General features: G+C 42.3%; 1 protein-coding gene across 7 annotated transcripts in view; it reads right to left on the bottom strand.

Annotated features, from left to right (window-relative positions):
- The window catches only part of LOC113419511 (sodium channel protein type 5 subunit alpha-like), a 377,390-nt gene that overhangs the window by 157,188 nt on the left and 195,533 nt on the right, over positions 1 to 24,669 (bottom strand). For all 7 annotated transcript variants that reach the window (XM_087947846.1, XM_087947840.1, XM_087947841.1 and 4 more), the window contains 3 exons: positions 20,903 to 21,141; positions 18,277 to 18,450; positions 14,629 to 14,985 (listed from right to left, as the gene is read on the bottom strand). In XM_087947846.1, the coding sequence (XP_087803972.1) occupies positions 14,629 to 14,985; positions 18,277 to 18,450; positions 20,903 to 21,141 (770 nt within the window). The remainder of the gene's footprint in view (positions 1 to 14,628; positions 14,986 to 18,276; positions 18,451 to 20,902; positions 21,142 to 24,669) is intronic.

Raw genomic sequence — 24,669 nt, 5'->3', positions numbered from 1 at the left:
TAGAATTGTTACTGTTACGAACTAAACAAACTCATTTGACAATAACTATACTAGCTTACTTCAGCAGCAGGCTATAATCCTGCACTTCGGATTGGCCCGCGGATAAGTGAATCGTGATTGGCCGATTCTGGCTGATCTGATTGGCTGACAACGGGCCGTCTCTGATTGGACGCTTTTAGAGCGGTTAGTTCAATTTCATTGGTCGTTGTGACAGCAGCCAGCTCTATAAAAGAGCTGCTGCTGCCCTAGTTGTTGCTCTGTTCTGAAGTCACTATTAAAGAGTTGAATTGAGTCACTATCGATGCCTCGTCTCCGTTATTGCGCCCACTCCTCCAGATCTAACAGTTACCAAAACAACTGATTTAGACTTTATTTGGCAGGAGGAGGGAAAATTACAGGCTTTACGCTTGAATCCTCAGATCTGGCTTTGCTTATGCTGTAACCACTTGGCTTTAGTAAAAGTATACCTTTCACTGCAAATGGAATCAAGGGTCTTTCTTTCCTAAATGGCCAAGCCAGGACAGGCTTGACAGTTACCTAGTTTAGTTTGGCCATGAAACATCTGCAAGAAATCACTGAAGCTGCCCCTGAAGCTTGAAGCTGAACTGTTTCTCAATTTACACTTTTAAAAAAAAATGAAGGGGGGGGAGAACCTGACATCCACAATTGTCCATTTGAACATGACACCAGGCTAGCATCAACAGAAATATAAAAGAAAGCAGATTATAAATGTGATGACAATCATCTCTTGCTTGTATCCCAGAATGTGCTTATTCACCTGCTACCACTTGCTCTCCTTAGCTAAGCGGGATGTGTCTGGAGAATTTGCCTGGTTTAATGAGGTGTCCAAGGTGATGTAATGCACTCTGACTACTCCTTATCTCAAGAGTTGCCTTGGGCTTTCTGGATGCTTCCCAGCTCTCCTTTAAATATGCCTTTTCTACTGTCATAGTTATGTGCATATTTTCTTACCGTACTGAAATAGCAATAGCAAAAGTACTTCTATACTGCTTCACAGGACTTTACAGCCCTCTCTAAGCGGCTTAGAGCCAGCCTGTTGCCCCCAACAATCTGGATCCTCATTTTACCCATCTCGGAAGGATGGAAGGCTGAGTCAACCTTGAGCCGGTGAGAATCGAGCTGCTGGTAGTCAGCAGAATTAGCTTTCAATACGGCGTTCTAACCACTGTGCCACTGGGGCTCTAATAAAGTAGGAAATCTAGTAATTATTACCTTTATTGTCAAGAGTAGAACATGTGTACAATGAGATTGGCTGAGCCTCCCTTCGTGCAACCCCTGCCCCCCAACACAACTCACAGTGGGGATAGAAGTCCCTGACCCAGTCCTAATGTTATTACACTATGTGACCTTGTTGCACAACGTGCCGGCCCCACAAATCTATCATACTCTGTTGACATGAAGTTATTTTCTGTTCAGAAATCTGACAGCCCACAGATAGAAACTGTTCTTCAGCCTGTTGGTGCGGCTGCAGAGGTGAGTATTCAGCCGGTTCTGACCAGTTCTGGAGAACCGGTAGCAGAAATTTCGAGTAGTTTGGAAACCGGCAAATACCCCCTCTGACTGGCCCCACCCCCATCTATTCTCTGCCTCGCCCACCAAGTCATGCCACAACCACCAAGCCACATCCAAAAACCGGTAGTTAAAATTTTGGAATCCCACCACTGTGTGGTTGGTTAGGCTACTCTATCTCCTACCTGATGGTAGGAGAGTGAAGAAGTGCTGACCGGGGTGTGAGTTGTCCCTGAGGATTTTCCTCCCTCTTCTAAGACAGCGAGCCCTAGCGAGGTCATCTAGTGGTATCAGAGAACAGCCCATGATGTCGGTGAAGCAGTCAAATTCCTGTCCCCTTTTCATTTTTTTTTAAATTGCAAAAGCTATACAGGTTTGTTCGTAAGGTAAACGCTAAAGACAGAGTTGAATATAACATAGCATGTTGCTTGGACAAAATACAGCTAGTCCTTGACTTACAACCATTCATTTAATGAGCGTTCAAGTTACAATAGCACTGAAAAAAGTGACTTATGATCACTTTTCACGCTTATGACTGTTGCAACATCTCCATGGTCACATGATCAAGATTTGGATGCTTGGCAACTGGCATGTACTTGTGATGATTGCAGTGTCCTGGGGTCATGCGATCACTTTTTGCAACTTTTTGATAAGTAAAGTCAATGGGGGAAGAAGCCAGATTCATTTAACAACTATGTTAACTTAACAACTGCTGTGATTCACTTAACAGACTGTGACAAGAAAGTTTGTAAAATGGGGCAAAAGTGTCTTGCTAAGCAATGGAAATTTGAAAAAAAAAACCAACTCAATAAAGCGTTCCAATAAAAGGGAGAAAAAAAAGCAATGGAAATTTGGGGTCCAGTTGTGGTCGTAAGTCGGGAACTCTCTATGGTGTGTTTTACATTTTAACTGAAAGCACTGTCCATGGGCTTTAAAGGGGGATTGGACCTAGTGGTATTAAGCCAGATAGCTAAATTAAATCCCTCTGGTGAAATAATCAGTGGGATAAAGTGCTCATCCACAGCAGATGTACAAACAGTGAAACAAATTCTAAGCAGCCTAGGCAAATAACAGCTGTTAGCCAGTGTGCTAAAAGGGAAACCTTCCAGCCCCTTTTCTGAGCATCTGGGCATATCTGGGTGACCACAGCTGGAAACAGGAGACTGGGCTGAGTAGACATTTGGACAGACCTTTCGAAACAATTCTTTTCCACTTCTGCTTGAATTCACTACGTGCTTTAAATAAATTTTAAAAAAAACCCAGCCCAGTTCAGTTTGGGGATGCTTCTGCCTTGATGATCCAAACACTGAGCGAGGATTGCAGCTGCAACAGTGCTGGGCTCTGACAGGAGGCACCAGGGCTACTCTGTGCTCGGCTGTCCTTCGTGGGAGGCCCTTGGGAACAAAATGCTCGAGATCCCTTCCTCTGCAGAATTATCACCCATTAACCTTTTGTCTGTATTTCTATTTGCATTTGAGGACAGCGACAAAAGAGCATTTTGGTCCAGGTGCAAATTCTGCAAAGATCAACTTTGGCTTGCAACTTTTGCTTTGAAAGCAAGTTTCCGCGCCTCCCCCCATTTTTTTTCTCTCTCTCTCTTTCCAAAGGAGTGCAAGCAGGCCAAGCAATTATAGTCCTGTGCTAGGAAAAGAGGCAGGTGCTTTCTCTCTCTAAACCCAAATATGGGTCAGAGCTACCCAGGTAGCAATCTAACATATGCTGCAGGGTGGGGAATTGAGATGTCTTAAATAGTCTACTCCAAGGTTTTTCCGTTATATATTGAACCTAAGAACAACCCTGCTGGAACAGGACAAAGGCCAAGCCAATCGAGGTGCCCCTGGGAGGCCCATAAATGAACACAGGCAGGTTTTTTTGTTTGTTTGTTTGAATTTTCCAGGAACCGGCATTCTGAGGTGCCTATTAGGCACATCAATGCCAGAAGAAACTGTGAGTGGCCACAAAATGCAGGGCAAAAACATGAGATGGAGGATTTCGGGTGTGTGTGTGAGGGGATCTATGTGGAAATTCAAGTGGCCAAATGGGGGTCTCGGTACTGGATCCCATTCAAAGCAGGCTCAAAAGAGACATCGTTTGGGAAGAAACCAGGTCCTGCAACTTCTGAATCCTTTTGAAATTTGGGGTTTTGCTCTGTGACCTTCTAGGAATAGATAGATAAGATGATAGATAGATAGATAGATAGATAGATAGATAGATAGATAGATAGATAGATAGATAGATACAGATGGATGGACTGATGGATGGATGGATGGATGGATGGATGGATAGATAGATAGATAGATAGATAGATAGATAGATAGATAGATAGATAGATAGATAGATAGATAGATGTACAGATGCATAGATAGAATAAATATATATTAATCAATCTCCCTCAAGGAAGGGCTCAGGGTGATGAGATAGCTTCTGTAACATCCTGTTCCTTGACTGACTGACCAAATTTAATTTAATTTGTCTGTCATCCATTCTCAAAGACTCTGAACAGCTGAGGGGAGATTCATATCCAAAGACTGAGAAAGGCCAAAGGAAATGCCTGCTTCCAAAGTCCTGTCAGATAATGATCTCATGAAAATGAGACCCAGAGCAAGATTTACCTATTTGATTTGACTGGACAGGCAGATTACTGGAGGGGAAGCTGATCCCACAGATACAGCTAGTTCTGGACTTACAACCGTTTGCTTAGTGATGTTTCAAAGTTACAACAGCACTGAGAAAAGGGACTTGCGACTATTTTCCCCACTTACGACCATCACAGCATCCCCCTGGCCACGTGATCAAAATCCAGGTGCTTGGCAACTGGTTCACGTTTACGATAGTTGCAGTGTCCCAGGGTGGTGCAACCTTCTGACCAGCAATGTTGAAGGCAGATTCACTTAACATCTGTATTATTAACTTAACAACAGCACGGATTCACTGTGGTAAGAAAGGTGTAAAATGGGGCAGATATCACTCAACAATTGTCTCGTTTAGCAATAGAAGTTTTGGGCTTAATTGTGCTCATAAGTCAAGAAGTACCTGTAAATCTTGAATTGTTTGATGGGCCAAAACTATTCTGTCTTGGAGGGATTTGGTCTAATATCTACTTCTCCACATCCAGGCCTGCATTGCGTTGCCTGAACGGTCCAAGGAACTAAACTATAGGTAGCCCTCGACTTACCACAACATTTCATTTCATGACCATTCAAAGTTACAACACCACTTAAGAAAATGACCATTTTCCACACTTATGACCTTTGCAGCATCCCCCATGGTCACGTGATCAAAATTCAGATGCTTGGTAATTGACTCACATTTATGACAACTGCAGTGGCCCTGGGGGGTCATGTGAACCCCTTTTGTGACCTTCTGACAAGCAAAATTGATGGAGGAAGCCGGATTCATTTAACAACCGAGTTACTAATTTATCAACTACAATGATTCTCTTAACAACCATGGCAAGAAAGCCCATAAAATGGGGCAAAACTCGCTTAACACGTCTCACTTAAGATCAGAAATGTTAGCCTCAATTATGGTCATAAACTGAGGACTACCTGTACTGTGCTGACCTTTTTAGAAATGCAGCTCTCACGATCTGCTATTCCTAGTCTTCCCCAGGACAGATTTCCAAGGAAACTGCCATATTTTGGTTTTTCAGGACTGCAGTTCCTGAAATTTGTTACTGGCTACACCCGAATTTCCTGAAAAGCTAGTAGTAGCAAACTGATTAGAATTAGAATTAATTAGAAATAGAAATAGAAAGAGTTGAAAGGGATCCTGGAGGTCTTTTGTCCAACCCCCTGCTTAGGCAGGAAACAGACAAAGAGTTGTCCAATCTCTTCTTAAAATCTTCTGCTCTTACATCTTCTGAAAACTTAGCCCTGAGCAACTACTGAAAACTTAACTTATCTTCTAAACCAACCAACCTGCTCTGTCTTACATATTGGCAAAAAAAATCAGAAAATAAAATACAGGCTGAATAGTCAAGATCTTGTTGATGATCCAAACTCTGTAAAGGATCTTGGAGTACTCATCTCTAATGATCCAAGTGCTAGAGACCACTGTAACTACATAGCCAAAAAGGCATCAAGAGTTGTTAACCTAATCTTACGTAGCCTTTTCTCTGGTAATATCATACTACTAACTAGAGCATACAAAACATTTGCTAGACCAATACTCAAATACAGCTCATCAGTCTGGAACCCGCATTACGTATCAGATATTAACACAGTTGAGAAAGTCCAGAAATATTTCACATAGTTCTCCACTCCTCTACTCATTGCAGAATATCTTATGCTACCAGACTTGAAATTCTAGACCTAGAAAATCTAGAACTACGCCACCTTCGGTCCGATCTAAGTACAGTATATAAAATCATACATTGTAATGACTTACCTGTCAAGGAATACTTCAGCTTCAACCATAACAACACAAGAGCAAACAATAGATACAAACTCAAAGTTAATCCCACCAAACCTGATTGTAGGAAATACGACTTCAGCAACAGAGTGGTCAATGTCTGGAATACTCTACCTGAGTCTGTGGTTTCTTCCCCAAACCCCAAAAACTTTAACCTCAGACTTTCTACTATTGACCTCACCCCTTTCCTAAGAGGTCTGTAGGGGGCGTGCACAAGCGCACCAATGTGCCTACCATCCCTGTCCTATTGTTTCTTTTTGTTTTTCTTATATGTATCCATTTCATGTATTCATAACTATGTTTATACTTATACCTATTATGTTGTAAGCAATTGACAAAAATAAATAAACAATAAATAAATAAATAAATAAATAAATAAATAAATAAATAAATAAATAATAAATAAATAATAGTTCCTGCCCACCTAGCAGTCGAAAGCATGCAAATGCCTGTAGATAAATAGATCCCACTTTGGTGGGGAGGAAACAGCATTCCGTGACATAGTGCTGCCTAAATGACATGAAACATCTTCACACAGTACTGGCTCAATGGACTTTAAATGGAGATAAGCAGATGCCCTCCCTATAGTCGCCGATGACTACAGCAGTACTAACCTTTTGATCGCCGCATGCCAAAAGTATGTATGTACATGTGCATGCATGCCTGGACCCATAATGCACATGACCCCCATGCCTGCACATGCAACATATTTTTGTTCCTTTACGAATCAACAATGCATATCTTTTATTGTTAAGGAAAAGCTTCTCTAACTTGGATCGGATGAGGAAAGAAGTGCTTTTTTCTTTCTTTCTCAGCTTCAGGAGCAGAATGTGTGTCAGCCAACCAAGGCACACTAGGCAGGAAACACAACCAGGTGATCTAATCTATTTTATTGTAAGGCTACATCAACAGAATCTTGCAGAAGCCTGAAAGTATAAATCTTTTCTTTTACATACTCTTTTACAGACTGAGAAGTTAGGAAGAAACCTTTCCAAGTCTTTTGCTCTGTCCATTGTCCATTATCCATCTCTTATCTGACCATTCCTTGGGCTGCACCTCTTCCTCCATTTCTCCAACGACACTTTGATCACATGGCCATGGGGCAGGGGTGGGATTCACATTTTTTAACAACTGGTTCTGTGGGCGTGGGTTAGTTGGTGGATGTGGCTTGGTGGTCATGTTATTGGCTGGGCGTGGCCAACTCAATATCACTCACATCGAGGCAAACCTGGCCTCTCATGACTGTGGGGATGCTGCAACAGTCATAAGTGTGAAAAATGGTCATAAGTCACTTTTTTCAGTGCCATTGTAACTTTGAATGGCCACTCCACACAAGCAAAGTACCAGCAAAGGAGGTGAAAAAAACTCCAGAGAAGTTCCAGAGACAGGAAGTCTAGTCCTGCCAAGAATGTAATAAGGGTTAACGGAGAGGCAGTTTCTGTAAGCAACACCAGAATGTTTCCTTCCTGCCTTCCTTACAGGATTAGGCCAGTAATTTCTTCTAACAACCGGTTCTCCAAACTGCTTAGAATGTTATCAACCAGTTCTAGAGAATAGGTGCAAACTGGTAGAATCCCACCCCTGCCATGGGGATGCTACAAGACTTGTAACGGTGAGATGTGGTCATAAGTCACTTTTTTCAGTGCCTTTGTAACTTCAAATGGTCCCTAAATGAGCTGTTGTAAATTGAGGAATGTGTTTTGATTCTGATATGTTCATTTATTATCCCAATAATAAAGTGTACAAATCCTATATACAAAATATGTTTTTTTAAAAGAAAAATCTGCTCCCAAACATTTAAGAAGTAGAAGTATTATGTCCAATGAAGATTGCATAGCTACTAGATTTTATACAATTGATGCTGAATTTTGCCTTTTGTTTTGTTTTGTTTTTCTTAGTCCTGCACACATCTTCACTATAAACACTGAATCCTGTTCAGAATTGATTTCAAGAAGTTCTAGATGTTCTCTCGCACATGTTTCCTACCAAATGAGGCAGAAATGTTACAATATATTTTTTAAAAAAATATTGAAATCTTGGGATGTTACATATTCTTATATGAATCAGTGGAACGGCTTTCCTCCAGAAGTTGTGGACGCTCCATCACTGAAGAATTTTAAGAGGAGTTTGGACAGCCAAGGTGGGGGGGACCGGGGGGCAAGACCTCCAAGATCCCTTCCAACTCTGTTATTCTGCTACTCTATCACATCCCATTCTATCTCTTTTGCTTATGTATAATTCGGCACATACATAAATTTGCTCTTACGTATTCCCAGACTTGAATTATTTTTAATTTGTTTTAACACTGCAGTCTTCAAATACTTTATCTATTCTCTTACATTGGCGGGGGGTGGGGGGGGAATGCTTGCTTGGAACAGGCAATCCCAAACGTGCTTGTTACACAATGAACAGGGAAATCCTTGCCCTGAATTAGAATTGTGCAATTTTGCACCTGTTGGCTAGTTAGAAGTCTGACAATATTATTGATAAAGGGGAAAATATTCGCTTGCAGGAATGTGTAAGACAAACTTTGCCTCCCCCAATTCTGCAAATTAAGAAGAAAGTATTATTTCAGACATGTTGTTTCTGCACTATATATGTCTATGCATGAGGTTTGTTTCCTGGAAGGTGAGAATATTTAACTATAAACCTCATTTCTATTGCTTTCCATCTGGTCTGGCCTACATATATAGGTGGGATATAGAGAGCAAGAGTATTATCTTAATAAAACTCAGTTGCAACCTTTTCAGTTATGCAGAAATCTGTTTTCATCCACAGATACACAAACTCTCTGTTTGCATTCCCCACACCCAGACATACATAGAACTCATCATTATTGCTTTATTTTAAGAGCCATGGTGGCTTAGTGGTTAAAATGCAGGCTGACTCTGCCCACTGCCACCAGTTCAACCCTGCGCGGTTCAAGATTTACTCAACCTTCCATCCTTCTGAGGTCAGTAAAATGAAGAGCCAGATTGTTGGGGGCAATATGCTGACTCTGTAAACTGCTTACGGAGGGCATTAAAGCATTATTAAGCAGTATAAAAGTCTGAGTACTATTGCTAATGACACCAACATTAATGGGTAACTTCTTTATAATTGTGTGAAGAATGAATTTATTTTCAAATATAGGAGATAGTCCTTGACTTACCACCATTCAGAGGTGGCATTCAGCAGGTTCTGACCAGTTCTGGTAGGGGAAATTTTGAGTAGTTTGGAGAACCGACAAATACCATCTCTGACCGTCTGGAAATGGGCTGGTGATGAAGCGTCTATCTGGAAACAGTCACATCTCTATCCAAATGAAAACCTGTCCTGGTCACTCCTTCCATCCTGACTACTGTGTTGTATTCTATATGGGGCAGTCCTTGAAAAAGTATCTGGAAGCTTCAACTGGTTCAAAATGCAGCGGCCCACATGGTTTATGTGTCTAAATTTGCACATATGTCACCTCTCTTGGTGGAGCTGCATTGGCTACTGATTTGTTTCCAGGTCTACTTTAAGATGTAAGTTGTCACCACCAAAAGGCCTACATGGCTTGGGACCAGCTTATCTGAAGAACCCTCTTTTCCCAGTCATATCTACCTGATCCACAAGAGTGGAGAGGAGGGAATGTTATGGGTCCTCTTTCGTAAGGAGATTCATCTAATGGGGCCAAGTAGAAAGGCTTCTCCATGGCTCCCTCCAGAGGTGGGTATTCAGCAGGTTCAGACCAGTTCTGGAGAACCGGTAGCGGAAATTTTGAGTAGTTCAGAGAACCGGCAAATGCCACTTCTGACTGGCCCCGCCCCCATCTATTCTCCGCCTTCTGAGTCCAAGCTGATTGGCTGGGTCTTATTTGGTTGCTCTGCACAGGAGAACGGAGCTGGAAAGCAGGTTAGTGGGGTGGGGAAGGAAGGGGGATTTTGCAATATCCTTCCCCTGCCACGTCCTCCATGCCACGTCCACCAAGCCACAGCCACAGAACTGGTAGTGAAAAAAATTGAATTCCACCACTGGCTCCCTCCCTGTGGGACATCATCCTTGCGGGGATAAGACTGGTCCCCGCCTTGATACTCTTCCTTAGGACCCTGAAGACATGGCTTGGCCAGTGGGCCTGAGGACCCCAGAGTAGGATGGAGACTTTCAACTGTCTGGTCTGATTGTTGTCATCAAGGAGGTGGAAGTTTAGGTAGGGCAGCCTAAAATAAATTTTCAGAAATAAAAATGTACTGAAGCATATTGAAATCTGTAGATTTAGATCAGACGGAATTTTCCTGTCTCTTCAGATAATCCGATCTTGCTGAGTAGGCCAATCTTATCAGCACAAGCACTACTGAACATTTTTAGAATTTTTTTTAGAAAAGTTCTAAAAAATCACCTTCTAGGACAGTGATAGGCTAAGACTAAGAAGAGCCAGATTCAAGGGATACTCATTGAATGACTTTGGCCAACCACTGACTCTCAGCCCAATTGACCCAAAGAATTGTTGTAAGGAAAAATTGGAGGAATTCTTGGAGAAAAGGAATAATAACGGTGGATGGGACCTTGGAGGTCTTCTAGTCCAACCCCCTGTTCAAGCTGGAAACCCTAAACCATTTCAGATGAATAGTTGTCCAATTTCTTCTTAAAAACCTCCAGTGTTGGAGCACCCACAATTTCTGAAGGTAGTGTTCCATTGATTAATTGTTTTCACTGTTAGACATTTCTCCCGAGTTCTAGGCTGGTTCTCTTCCTGATTATATACAATAAATCCAACCACAACAAAGACAATACACCGATGAATCAACTAACAGTTACTTGCATTTTTGCATTTTTACTTTCAAACTATATCAGCTCAGTCAGTGGGTTGTCTATTATTTTGGAGGAGGAGTTTTCCCAGAAGGTTGGCAAGGGAGGTATCCGTTGAGATACCTCCAGCATTTCTGACCTCCTGGTAATACTCAACAATCACATCCACGGTTATGAAATGGTGACACAGGAAATTCCAGATTCTCAAGCATGATGAATGAATCACATGACCACCCCATTCATCTGCCACCTTTGCTTAGAAATAAAGTAAGCCATGGTCTCATGTGTACGGAGCTGAAATTTAAGCCCGATGGTTTAGAGGTCACCACTTCTACAGCCATCTCATTGTCTGGCTCCCGCCCAAGCCATTTACAAAATCACTTCACACATGAAACAGGTGGCATCCCATGATTCTGTAATGTCAGCTCACAGGATGCAGTTGGCTGGCAATCACTCAAGAAGGCTGGGAATCCTGCAGGGACCCTTCTTTGTTCTTTATAACTCTCCAAACTGTAGCTTCCTCCATGACAGAGGTGGGTATTCAGCAGGTTCTGACCAGTCCTGGAGAACCGGTAGCAAAATTTTTGAGTAGTTCGGAGAACCGGCAAATCCCACCTCTGACTGGCCCCACCCCCATCTCTTCTCTGCCTCCCATTGAGTCCCAGCTGATTGGCTGGGTCTTCTTTTGTTGCCCAGCACAGGAGAACAGAGCTGGAAAGCAGGTCACTGGGGTGGGGAAGGAATGGGGATTTTGCAGTAACCTACCTCTAGGAGTGGGGAGGGAATGGAGGTTTTTTAATAGTATTCTTCCCCTGCCATGCCCACCAAGCCACACCCACAAAATCAGTGTAAAAAAATTTGAATCCCACCATGGCTCCTATTCTTGTGTGAAACCGGCTAAGCCATTTTGCAAAACCTAATTGCCAACATCCTTCAAGGATAAGAATGCACGTGGTTCCCCTTTCCCTGTGAATGCGTAAGTCCCCTTCTAACCCTTCCTTCTCCAATTCCTTTGGAACCTCAAGGCATTTGTCAATGACACTTTGAAAGTGTCATCAATCTTAGTGACGCAACATGACTTTACGAAAGAGAGCTACGCTCTCCCTGATTCAGACGCTGCAGTCAAGATACGCTCCAAGAGGAAGGATGCCCACCATTCTGACGGAACCCTGGCAGCCGTAGTACAGCGCTGTAACAAGCCAGATTGGATGGCAGGAAGCACGCATTTACACACACAAGGGTTTCAGAACTGCCAAGATGTTTTGAGAGCCACAAGCGTTAAACACCCAGATGATTGCATGTTATCTTAAATTCGAGCTCAGATAAGTTATTCTATACTGAATGTTCTGTCTGAAGGCCCGCTAGATATGATGAGTGGTTTCCACAACACAGACCTAGTTCACAAATCTTGACAGACCAATACTTTAAAGACACCATGATTGGTGGGATATGTCCTTCACACATGCTGACAGCCACAGACTCAGTCACAACCAGCCCTGCTTTCCTTAGATGCGATCCCACAGGACGGTAATACATGCTCAAATTCTACAGGGATATAACAGTGATGGTGATAGGCCCTCCTGGCTTAAATCTGGCAGAAGCCACTAAGACGCTGGATGAATCATGACCAAAAAACATTCTTCGTTGCATGCTAAATGAAATTACTTTAAATTATTCATTGTGTTCCATCCATAGGAGGATTTACAAATAGTCCTCAGCTTATAACCATCCTTTAGTGACCAGTGAAAGTTACAACGGTTCTGAAAAATAACTGACCTGCAACTGTTTTTCACATTTAACAATTGTTGCAGAATCCCCATGGCCAGTTCATCAAAATTCAACCCTTGGCAACTGGCTCTTATTTACGACGGTCACAATGTCCCAGGGTCTCGTGAGCACCTTTTACAAACTTCTGACAAGTAAAGTCATGGGGAAGCCAGATTCCCTTCAAAATCATGTTACTAACTTAACAGCTGCAGTGATTCATTTAACAGCTGTGACAAGTAACGTTGCAAAATGGCGCAAAACTCACTTAACAACTGTTTTGCTTAGCAATAAAGGTTTTGGGCTCCATTGTGGTCATAAGTTGAGAACAGAGGCTTGGACTAGAAGACCTCCAAGGTCTCTTCCAACTCTGTTATTCCGTTAACTACCTATAGTTCTATACCTGCATAAATTTAAGTCCAGCGCTCCCCCCCGCATATTTTTAATGACTTAATAGACATTTTGTTTGCATTCCTTGGATTTTAGGCTATGTAATGTTTGTTGAAATAATTGTTGTTCTAGCAAATTATAACATAAAGAAGAATATTTGTAGCTTAGGGTTGAAATGATGGGTCCTTGGTGCTCTCTGAGTTTGGTTGGTTTCTTGGGGATGTTTCATTACCCAACAGATTACTGATGGTGTTACCTAGTTTGGGTGATGAAACATTTGCAATAAAACAACCAAGCTCAGAGAGCACCTATGACCCCTCAATCTCTAACATACCAGAGATGGTTTCCATTGCACAGGCAAAGTTGATGTCAACTTTCCACTATCTAGTACTCTCCAGACATGATAAGTAAAACTGCTAGGTCATACAGATGTACGAATATACTGTCATCAGTTGAAGCACACTGTGTTCTAAACAGCAATGTGACTATTGGAAGAGGCTTCATCATCTATTCTACAACTGCTCCCGTTTTAGATTTGGCCTACTGGCAGGTTAATAACCTTAAAACTCACTGAGGTAAAATATCTGTCCCAGATACTTAACACATTGTGCTATGTTTCAAATGCAGAAATCTGAGTCATAATTCCTGCAAAGAAACAGGGAGTGCAACACACAGCTGTATCATCAATTATAAGAAAAGACAACAGGCACATCTGTACTATCTGAATCCAGGATGAGAAGGCTGTCAAAATTACAAATCTTTATATCTCTACAGAAGAAGCAGTTATGCAATGCATGGGACACCTGATTTCTGAAGAAACTATGTCCCATCGTTTCGCTGTGAAGTTCTTAGAATAAGTCTTGTATAGATAATCCTTGACTTACAATCAGTTGTTTTAGTAACCGTTTGAAGGTCCAACAGTATTGGAAAAAAAAATTTTTTTAAATGACTGCTTCCATCACTTACAATTGCTGCAGTTTTCCCACAGCCATGTGTTCAAAACCTAGATCCATGATGGCGAACCACCTATGGCACATGTGCCACAGGTCACAGGCAGAGCCATTTTTGTGGGCATGCAAGCCCTAGGCAAACTTATCTCACTGCATATGCGCGCGCCTCCCAGCTGATTTTGGGGGCGTTTTCAGCGTGCCAGAGGCTTGAGGGAAATACCGGAAGTGACGAAAAGGGCCCATTTTTCGGCCTGCAAAGCCTGCAGAGGCTTCCCTCAAACTTCTGGCAGGCCAAAAAAGGCCTCAAATGGGCTGAAAATCAGCTGGGAGGCACAGTGCAGGTAAGGGGGTGATGTGGGGGGGGGATTGTGCACGCATGCGCAGGGAGTGTGTGGGAGGCCGTGCACATTACCTTCTGGGTGCTGGCACGTGAGTGCGCACACAATTTTGGGTACAGGAGCCCAAAAAGGTTAGCCACCACTGACCTAGATGCTTGCCAACTGGCTCATATTTATGGCAGTTGGAGTGTTACAGGGTCACGTTTACCTTTTGTGACCTTCTCAGAAGCAAAATCAATGGGTAAACCAGGTTTAACAACCATGTGACCAACTTAACAACAGTGGCAAGAAAGGCCATAAAATGGGATGCTAGCAAATGGGGCGCAACTCACAAATGTCTTGCTTAACAACAAAAAATGTTGGGTTCCACTGTGGTCATAGGTCAAGGATTACCGGTAATCAGCCCCTGGACGCTAGAAGCTGCAGATATGGAAGGAACCCCACCCAAGCCCAACTGTCTTGCAGTTACTTACCACCAGGTTTCCAATCACCATGACAAGCAAAAACACCAGGAGACACAGCGGCTGACCAACAACTTTCATGCAGTCCCACATAGTTTCAATCCATTCTCCACAAAGGATGCGGAAGATGATGAGGAAGGAATGGAAAAAGTCCTTCATGTGCCAGCGTGGTAGCATTCCGTTGCTGCTGATTCTGCTGACATTCTTGTAGTACAAATCTCCAAAGAGCTGCATCCCGACCACGGCGAAAATGAAGACAATGATGGCTAAGACGAGGGTAAGATTTCCCAAAGCTCCCACTGAGTTTCCAATTATTTTAATAAGCGTATTTAATGTCGGCCAAGACTTTGCAAGCTTGAAGACTCTCAGCTGTAAGGGGGGAAAAAATCACAAAAAACATAACTAAGTACAAGGACCACTGAATGATATTAATCTGGGTGGGTGGGTAGATGGATGGATGGGTGGGTGGGTGGGTGGAATATATAAGTAGTCCTCAGCTTACAATTGTTCCATTTGTGACTGTTCAAAGTTACAACAGCCCTGAAAAAAAGTGACTTATGACCATTTTTCATGTGACTGTTGCAGCATTCCCCATGGTCACTTGATCAAAATTCAGATCCTTGGCAACTGGCTCACAATTATGATGGTTGCAATGTCCCAGGGTTTTGTGAATTTCTGACAGGTAAGTCAATGGGGAAACCAGATTCTCTTAACAACCATGTTGTTAACTTAATAACTAAGTGATTCATGTAGCAACTATGACAAGGAAGGTTGTAAAATGAGGCAGAACTCACTTAAGAACTGTCTCAATTAGCGATAGAAATTTTGGATTCAATTATGGTCTTAAATTGAGGACTCCCTGTAAACTGAGGAAGATGAAGAGCCGGTGTGGATTAAGACTTCTGTTGCTCTACCCTTCACCTTCTGTTCATGTATAACCCTTAGTATGTGGAAAAGAAACAAACAGCAGTCTACATTTGCATATGGCAGGCATAACTCTCACACCTGTCTCAGTGGTGCTTTGAATGAACCCTCTTATCTTCATTGAGAGAAGGGTCCTATCCTGTCTCCCAAAGCTTTAGTAAAAGACAAGCAATTGGGGGAGGGGGGAGATTGACAGGGAGTTTGAAGGTCTATAGGAGATACAACAATGAAATTACAACCTGAACTGGGAAGAGTGGACAGGTATTTGCTCATTTGGACCAAGATTCAAAACAGAAGTGCTAACGTTAGATGGTAACATCGAAATGATCTTGCTGGAGGTGGAGTTGGACCTATTGCTTGAAAGAGAGCCTGAAAAAAGATCTTTGGAATGGAAAGTTGGGGGGAAAACACATTTTAAAAAGGCAAGAGCAAGCCACTACTCTACTATTGCCAAGAAATCTGCAGAAATATCTATGAAGATGAACAAAATGTCAGGACAACATTACTCACCGCTTCTATATCATGCCTAATTGGGGGCTTTCTATGTTTTTAATGAGCAAACATTCTGGTTTTGCCTATTCCCCTACAAATAAGCATTGCAATCTTGAAAATCTAAGGGAGCTGTTAAGATGGGGCTGAGGGCATCACGAAAGCTATAGACCACAGCTTGCTTACTCAGACCCACAAGTGCCAACATGGGCATGAACTAAATCCTTTGCTTAGATAAACTAGTCCTAATCATTTACACATTAGAAGACTACTATAACACACTCTATATGGGGGCTATCTTTAGGTTTTGTCTGAATACTGTAGTTGATGCAGAAAGTAACCACACTGAATTGTGCCTGGAGCACACATGAATGAAGCCAGGTTCAAATGTTGCATTTCTGGCATACAGGTTAGTCTTCAGGTTAGAACAATTTGTTCAATTCAAAGTTATAAATGTGCTGAACAAGTATTACTTACAACAGGTTCTCATAGTTCAGGTTACCCAAGTATCTCCACAATTATTTGACTGCAGCCTGTGCACTTAGTGCCTAGCTCATGCTTACAACATCACATCGAATTGCAGTCATGGGATTGCAGGTTCCAACATTTTCTGCCGGCTTTCCAACAAGCCAAAATCAATGGGGAAGCCAGCAGGAAATTGCAGTCAAATCAGACCCTAGCTTAAAGACCTCACTTAATAACAGCAACTAGGACTGCTAAAATTGCTGTTACATGACATCAGGCTTTACAACCATGTTTCTTAGTGATGGTAACAACAATCCCAATTGCCATTATAAGCCAAGGACCTCCTATCTAAAGAATGGTAAAGCTTGGGACTAGGATACCTGGTGGATCGCTGTCCTCTCTTATAGATTGGGGCAATGACAAAGGTGATCAAATAAGGTGGTGCTACATTTGTAGAACTGAAAGAGTGATTTCTTGATGTTCTTTGTAGATCAACCTTCTCTACCTTGTCACTTGCCCTCTGGATTATTGGTACTGCTCTCTGTACACTGCTTTGAGATGATTAACATGAACATGGATATAAAACTAAAGCTAAAGGTCCCCTGTCCAGTTATGTCCAACTCTAGGGGTCAGTACTCATCTCCATTTCTTAGCCTGAGGGTCTTCAAACTTGGCAAGTTTAAGACTTGTGGACTTTAACTCCCAGAATTCCTGAGCTGACATGACAGAAGGAGGAATTCTGGGAGTTGAAGTCCACAAGTCTTAAAGCTGTCTTAGCCAAAGAAGCCAGCATTGTCCAAAGATTCTTCCATGGTCAAGTGACTAGCATGGCTATATGTCAAGGTGCATCGAACACTGTTAGCTTCCCACCAAAGTGGTACCTATTTATCTACTTGCATTTACATGCTTTAAAGCTGCTAGGTGGGCAGAGGCTAGGACAGGTAGTGGGAGCTCTCCCCATCAAGGTAGCACTTGGGTCTTGAACTCAGACTGACAAGCTTAGCGTCTTTAACCGCTGAGCCATTGCGCCTCCTGATATAAATCTATTTTAAATAAATTGGTATTTGCTATGCAGGTTGTTTTGAAAACAGCACAATGATGTTCAGTCATAATTATCATATGTCAAACTGCCTACATCAACATGTACTCTTGAGATGAATTGTAGCTTTAAGGCCCTTGGAGAGGCCAGGGGAAGTTGAGTCGGTAGTTGCTGCTCTAGTACAATTAAATTAGTACAGTCATGTGGCTCACTGTAGGAAATTGGATGAAATGGTAAACATGGGTAAGGACTTCAAAGATGTCACATACAAGGAAGGAGATAAGTGCAGATAGTCCTCAACTTACAACCATTCATTTAGTGACCATTTCTTACACTTGCAACCATTGCAGCCTCCCCATGGTCACATGATCAAAATTCAGGCGCTTGACTACCGGGTCATATTTACCATGGTTGCAGTGTTCCCAGGGTCACGTGATCACCTTTGGCGATCTTCTGACAAGCAAAGTCAATGGGGAAGCCAAATTCGCTTAACAACCGTATGACACCTGCAGGGATTCACTTGAGGACTGTGGCAAGAAAAGTCATAAAATGGGGCAAAACTCACACAGCAAACAGCCTTGCTGACTAAAATAAATTTTGGGCTCAGTTGTGGTTGTAAGTAGAGAACTACCTTTACGACCACGTGTGCAATTTTATTCTATTTTATTTTCATCCAGCTAAAATCGTTGCAAAGGCTTTGCATTTTATGTCTCAGAGAAAAAGAGAAAGGTAAAATATTTTACCAGTCTAAAGGAGCGTAACACAGACACATTCCCCATGCTGGAAAGGCTTAGTTCCATCAAACTTAGCGTGACAATTATACTGTCAAAAATATTCCAGCCTTGCTGAAAATAATAATATGGATCCAATGCTATAACCTTAAACACCATCTCAGCCGTAAAAATCCCAGTGAAGATCTGCAGAAAGAAACAGGATATTCAGCATAAGCAGAATTGCCTTGTTGTGGGTGGTTTCCCAGATTAATGAGGATACATCTTATGTTGTATTTGGGGAAGGCAGCACTGGTCATTCTATATGTTTGATAGCAAACCACAGGATTCTTTAAAAATCTAAAGACTGCCATATATTTGGCTCAGAAATAATTTTAACTATCCCATATTTCTCCATCACAATCACTCAAAACTTTTTATTTTTAGAGAATTGAACCTTTCCTTGGTCGTTTATTCCATTGCCCTTAAATACTCATCCAAGTATCTACTTTGAAATCTTAATACCTTATTAATTAATCATTACATGCATAAAAGTCTCCTTTGCTTATATTAATAATACCGGGTCCAATTCTTATCACCACAATGGAAAAAAAGATGCTGAGGCCCTAGAAACTGTGCAGAGAAGAGCAACGAAGTTGATCAGGGCCTGGAACCTAATTGGTATGAGAACAATAGTTAAATTGTTAAACAAACAATGTTTAAGCTATTGAAGAAAAGGACGGGGTGGGGGGGCATTATATCTGTCTCCTAGTCCTTGATGGGCTGCCACAGAGAAGATGGGATTGACTTATTTTTCAAAGCAGTTGAAGGCAAGACAAGAAGCAATGGGTGAAAGCTTGTTCAAGAGAGATCCAACCTAGAAATAAGGAGATATTTCCTGACAGCGAGAACAATCAATCAACGGAACAGCTTGCCTCCTGGAATCATGAGTGTTCCATTGCAGGAACTCTTCAAAAATAGACTAGACAACTATTTGACCTAGATGGTATAAGGTCTCCTCACTTTAGCAGAGAGTTGGACTAGAAGACCTCCAAGGTCCCTTCCGGCCCTATGATTCCGTGTAATCACGGATGTCTGCTAGGGGTTGGGTAAAAAGAGTGGTCCTGCTTCACATAAATTTCTGCATTTGATAACATCTCAGCTGTATTTTGCAAATACAGCTATCAATAGAAGTCAATATTTGTTACTGAGGGTTGAAATCCTTGGTGCTTTCTGAGCTTGGCCGTTTTCTTGCAGATGTTTCATTACCCAACAATTACCCAACTAACACTGATGTTATCTGGCTGAGTAATGAAATGTCTACAAGAAAACAATCAAACAATCAAGCTCAGAGAGCACCAAGGAACCCAAACTCAAACTGTTATTTTCAGTTAATGACCTTAAAAGTTATGTAAGAGATGAAAAACCTGTAATTTAGTCAAACTGCAAAATTCCATATTCCATATTTTTGACCCCGCCCTATTATGTGAGGTCTCAAGGGATGATAGGCATTTGCAACCCATATGGCACACTTTTTTAACCCTTAAATTAGGCTACAATTTGGCAAATTTGGCTGTTCATCATCAACTGTGAAGGACAGGAAAAACAGGAAGAAAGTTTAATAGGAAATAAAGCAATCAATTGTTATTAGCTTATACAGCTAAAGCACCATCTCTTTTGTAGCAAGCAATATCCTTTTGTTTATTTTCCTTTTTATGACCAGGAGCTACATGGGTCAGAATGAAGATGTACTGACGTCACATGAGGCACAACATTTTGGCCCGTTTTCCCCCATTTTTCATTCCTTAAACTGATAAATGCTACTAGCGTAAAACTAATAGCATGGTTTTAATGGTTTTAAACACTTTTCAAATGACTTTTGTGGCATTATAAAAATTATTTTGTACTTTTTTAAAAACCTTGTTACCTGTCCAGAGTCACAGGAGGCTAAAACATATGAAGAACCATTGCAAGAATGGGTATGTCTAGTCTAATGAAGAGAAGAATTAGGGGTGACATCATAGCTGAGGGGCTACACAAAAAGGAGTGAATCAACCAATTGTCCAAAGCACCTGAAGGGCAGGACAATAAGCAATGATGGAAACTAATCAAGGAGAGAAGCAACTTAGAACTAAGAAGAAATTTCATGATAGTTAGAATCATCAATCAGTGGAGCGACTTGCCTCCAGAAGTTGTGGATGCTCCAACACTGGAGGTTTTCAAGAAGAAACTGGACAATCATTTGCCCAGACTTATAAGGGTCTCCTGATTGAGCAGGAGGTTGGACTAGAAGACCTCTAACGTTCCTTTTAACTCTGTTATTCTGAGTGAGATGGACAGCCATATACATTTAACAATAAATAAAAATGAATAAGTAAATGAATAAATCTCTGTACTATGAATAGAGATGACAATAATAAAGATATGACTGACCATTTTTAAATATAGGCAACTGAGTTACATAGGCTCTTGATCTGCTCCATCATGTCATTTCATTTACCTTCCTGTTGGAATGAATTATACATTTCCAAACCAGATGCACTGAGATAGTAATTCCCAGAGCATGATTAAAAATAACTCTGGGAGACGTGGCCCAAACATACCTGGAGACAACCAGTTGGAGGAAGGATACAAGACATATGAAACATGACCTACATACCTGATTCCCAATGTTGAGCACCTCCTCAAATTCTTTGGTCATCTTGTAGTGGTCCATGGCCATGAAGAGTGTGTTCATCACAATGCAAAGAGTGATTGTGAGGTCGCTGAAAGGATCCATAATGATGAACTTAATTTTCTCCTTGATCAAGAGCCACATTGGGCAGCAATCCCATATGAGAAATCTTACTGCAAAGTGATTCCAGCAAGGAGGACATTTCTGTTGAGACTCCTCAAGCTCTAAGGGAACAGAACATGTGGTGGGTAAATAGCAATAGTTGGAAGCAGGAAAGGAAATAAATGCATTTACTGCAACGTTCAGCAGATTTTATTTATTCATTTACAAAGGGTTTCATATATTTCAACCTATTCAGTATCAGATGCTTATATTATCCAATTTTAGTCACATGGTTGTCATTGGCAACTTTCTTGCTAGCTTTCCCAAAACAAACTCAATGGGGAAGCCAGCAGGAAAACTCATAATTTGCCCACTCCCACCAGCAATAACCCCCAAGTCCTCCCCAGCCTCCTTTGACATTCCCACAGCAGGCTAGGCCTTCCTAGTCTCCCTCCCTCAACAGAAACCCTATGATCAGTATTTGGGATTCCTGCCATTTATGTCGGGTGCAACAAATCAGGACCATAACTTAAATTACAGTTCAGAAGATCCATTGCTCAAGAATCTAGTCAAATAAAGTTCAGTAATAGTTGGCATCAGGTAAGGGTCAATGCAATTCAAGGAGGGTTGGATTTAGATATCTATGGTAACATAATGATTCTAGACCAGGGGTGGGCAAACTACGGCCCGTGGGCCACATCCGGCCCGTTGGTCTGTCCAATGCGGCCCGCCTCTGAAAAAAAATCGCTGCCATTGGTCTGTCCAATGCGGCCCGCCCCTGAAAAAAAATCGCTGGGCGTGGCGTAATTGCCCTGTGCCGCGTGGCCCCCAAAGTTGCAAAACAGTGCGGAGCGATCTAGGGGTAGGAAAGAAAAGAAATTTGCAAAGGCCTCAGCTGGGAGTTCGAAATCACCTTCGAGTGTGACCTCTCCGAAGGTGAGTCCCCACCGATCCCCCTTTTTTTTCCGGGGCTTCCAGGCTTAAACTTTGCAAAGGCAAAGCTTGCAGGCTGGAGCGTCTTCCTGCCGAGGAGCGGGAAGGGTTCCACCCGGCGGGCAGGGCGGGCTGCTTGGAGCCACCTAAAGCTAGGCCGCTGCTGGTGGAGCTTTGCCCTGCCTTGGTGCCCCGTTTCCCGGCTCGGCGGTCCTGCTCGGGCGGCACTTTAAAAGCCTGCTCCCAGCACCCGAGCAACTTCCCAGCAACTTTCGGCTTCGTTTTAACTCGCGGGCGCTCGCGCCTGGCTCCGAGCCGCGCGGCAGAGGTGAAGCCCGGTGGGCGGGCAGGCTGCTTGGAGGAGGCGACCCGGCGGTGCTCTGGCAGCAGCAAGAGGCAGTTTCGCCCGGGCTCCGCTCAGGTGTCCGGCTGGGGCTGTCAGGAGTTGCTACCGCCGGCGCAGCTCCGCGCAGCTCCAGTCCCGCGTTGCCTTGGGAAGGAAAAGGCAAAACCAGGAGCCGCTGAGCCTGAGCCTCCGGTACCGCTGCTCCCATTGCAAAGCACTGCCGCGGCTCTTCCTTTTTGCCTTTCCTTCCCGAGGCAAGCGGGAGTGGAGCCGTGCTGAGCCGCGCCGGCGGTAGCAACTCCTGACTCAGAGGGCCTCCAAGGGGAGGGGAGCCTCCGAGGGGAGGGGAAGGAGGAGAGGAGGGGGGGTGATTCCCAAAAAATCTTGTGCTGACCCGGCCCGTCTGTCAAATTTTAAAAGTCAATGCGGCCCCCGAGCCAAAAAGTTTGCCCACCCCTGTTCTAGACAGATTACTCATTTAACTTCCCCCACCCCAGTTCTGCCTGCTCTTCTCCTACAATTTGCTTCTTAATGGTCTATGCATCTTTGAGTTATGATAATGACAAGAACTGCCAGGATTGCTATCATTAAACCATGCAGTCACGTGACATTGCACTTTATAAATGCATCACTTAGTAACAACAATCTTGGTCCCAATTGTTGTTGCAATCTGAGAACTAGCTGTACCTTTGTCTTTCTGTGTAGAACTATTACATTTTTAATTTCTGTTAAGATGACTTACATCATCTTCATATAAATATATGGCAAAGTTGTATTTGCTCTTTTACTTAATTATCTTCTATTTGAAAAAGAGTTGGATGTGCTTCTTTCATTTAAAAAAGCAATAAAATTTTAAAAGAATCAAGATATGTTTTTCAGAATGTGATAATTGAAGCTGCTGTCTTGGTTTAGAAGGTCCTGTCTTGGTTTAGAAAAAGAATAAAGATCTGTATGCCTTCAGACACTGCTAAAATACAATTCCTAACATTGTCTGCCACTGGCTATATTGGACCGGGCTCTTAAGAGCTGTAATTTGGCATCATCTGGAGGGCTATAACTTCCATAGCCTTGGCACAGAACCAATCCTAAATGCCTCCCTCTTTTCTTGCCCTTATTTTTACCAATTTTACATCTAACTAGACCGGATACAGAATTACCGCAGGGAAACTGTGGCTGGAAAGGAAGTTCCAGTATGCAATGTAGCATATACAAGCAGTCCTCGGTCAAAATTTTGGAATTTCGAACATTTTGGAACTAGCATGTATTTATGACAATTGCAGTGTCTCGGAATCATGTGATCATATTTTGCAACCTTCCAACAAGCAAAGTCAACGGGGAAGCCAGATTCATTTAAGAACCACGTTGCTAACTTAACAATTACAGCGATTCATTTAACAATTGTGACAGGAAAATTCATAAACTGGGACAAAACTCACTTAAAAACTGTCTTGCTTAGCAACAGAGGTTTTGAACTCAATTGTGGTCGTAAGTTGAGCACTATACTCTTTGAACAGGTAGACCCAGCTGTGGATGAGATACATTAGGAAGGGCAAAGCTATCTGAAAAGTATTCAGAGAATCATTGACAAGGGGAGCATCTAGCAGTTGTGTGTCATCACCAAAATTACCTGCAGAATGCTACAACAATGATATCTATGCACTTTGTAGGCAATTTCCACACTATAATAAGTGATTACGTTCTGGCCATATTATGTAACTTACTCACTTCTAAGTTGATATTTATACAACTGCTCTGTGTAATTCTGAGTTTCTAGGAGTTAACCTAATGTTGCTTCTGAATGAAACAATACAAAATCCTATTAAGAGGAGATTAGCAGCATTTCTTTCCCAAAGGTTAAATAAAGATCTCTTAGAGCAGCTTTCATTCCCCACATCCATCTGATGCACTGCGACTGCAACCCCCAGACCTTAAGAAATGCTGCACAGAAATTCTGGGTATTGCAGTCCCAATGCATCTAGAAGTTGTTAGTTTGAAGTTGGGGTCTTCAAACTTGACGGCTTTAAGACTTGTGGACGTCAACTCCCAGAATTCCTCCTCCAGTCATGTTAGCTCAGGAATTCTGGGAGTTGAAGTCCACAAGTCTTAAACTTGCCAGGTTTGAAGACCCTTGGATTAGAGGAAGGCTGATACAGAATATGCTGCCATTGAACAAGCAATCAGCAAAGTGGTGCATGACCTGATATTCTATTCTATACACATAATCCTCAACTTACGACCACAAGTGGGACCAGAATTTCTATTATAAGTCATTGTGGCCCTAAATCGATTTTATAACCATTTTTTATGATGGTCATTAAGAGAATAATTGTGTAGGTTAAATGAATCATGTGGTCATTAAGTGAACCAGCTT

This window comes from Notechis scutatus, chromosome Z (genome assembly GCF_049901735.1).
Source record: "Notechis scutatus isolate UNSWTSFEM ecotype Mainland chromosome Z, rNotScu1.2, whole genome shotgun sequence".
Classification (NCBI taxonomy): Eukaryota; Metazoa; Chordata; class Lepidosauria; order Squamata; family Elapidae; genus Notechis; species Notechis scutatus.
Note: the sequence above shows the minus strand (reverse complement) of the source record. Positions and strands in the feature narration are given on the sequence as shown.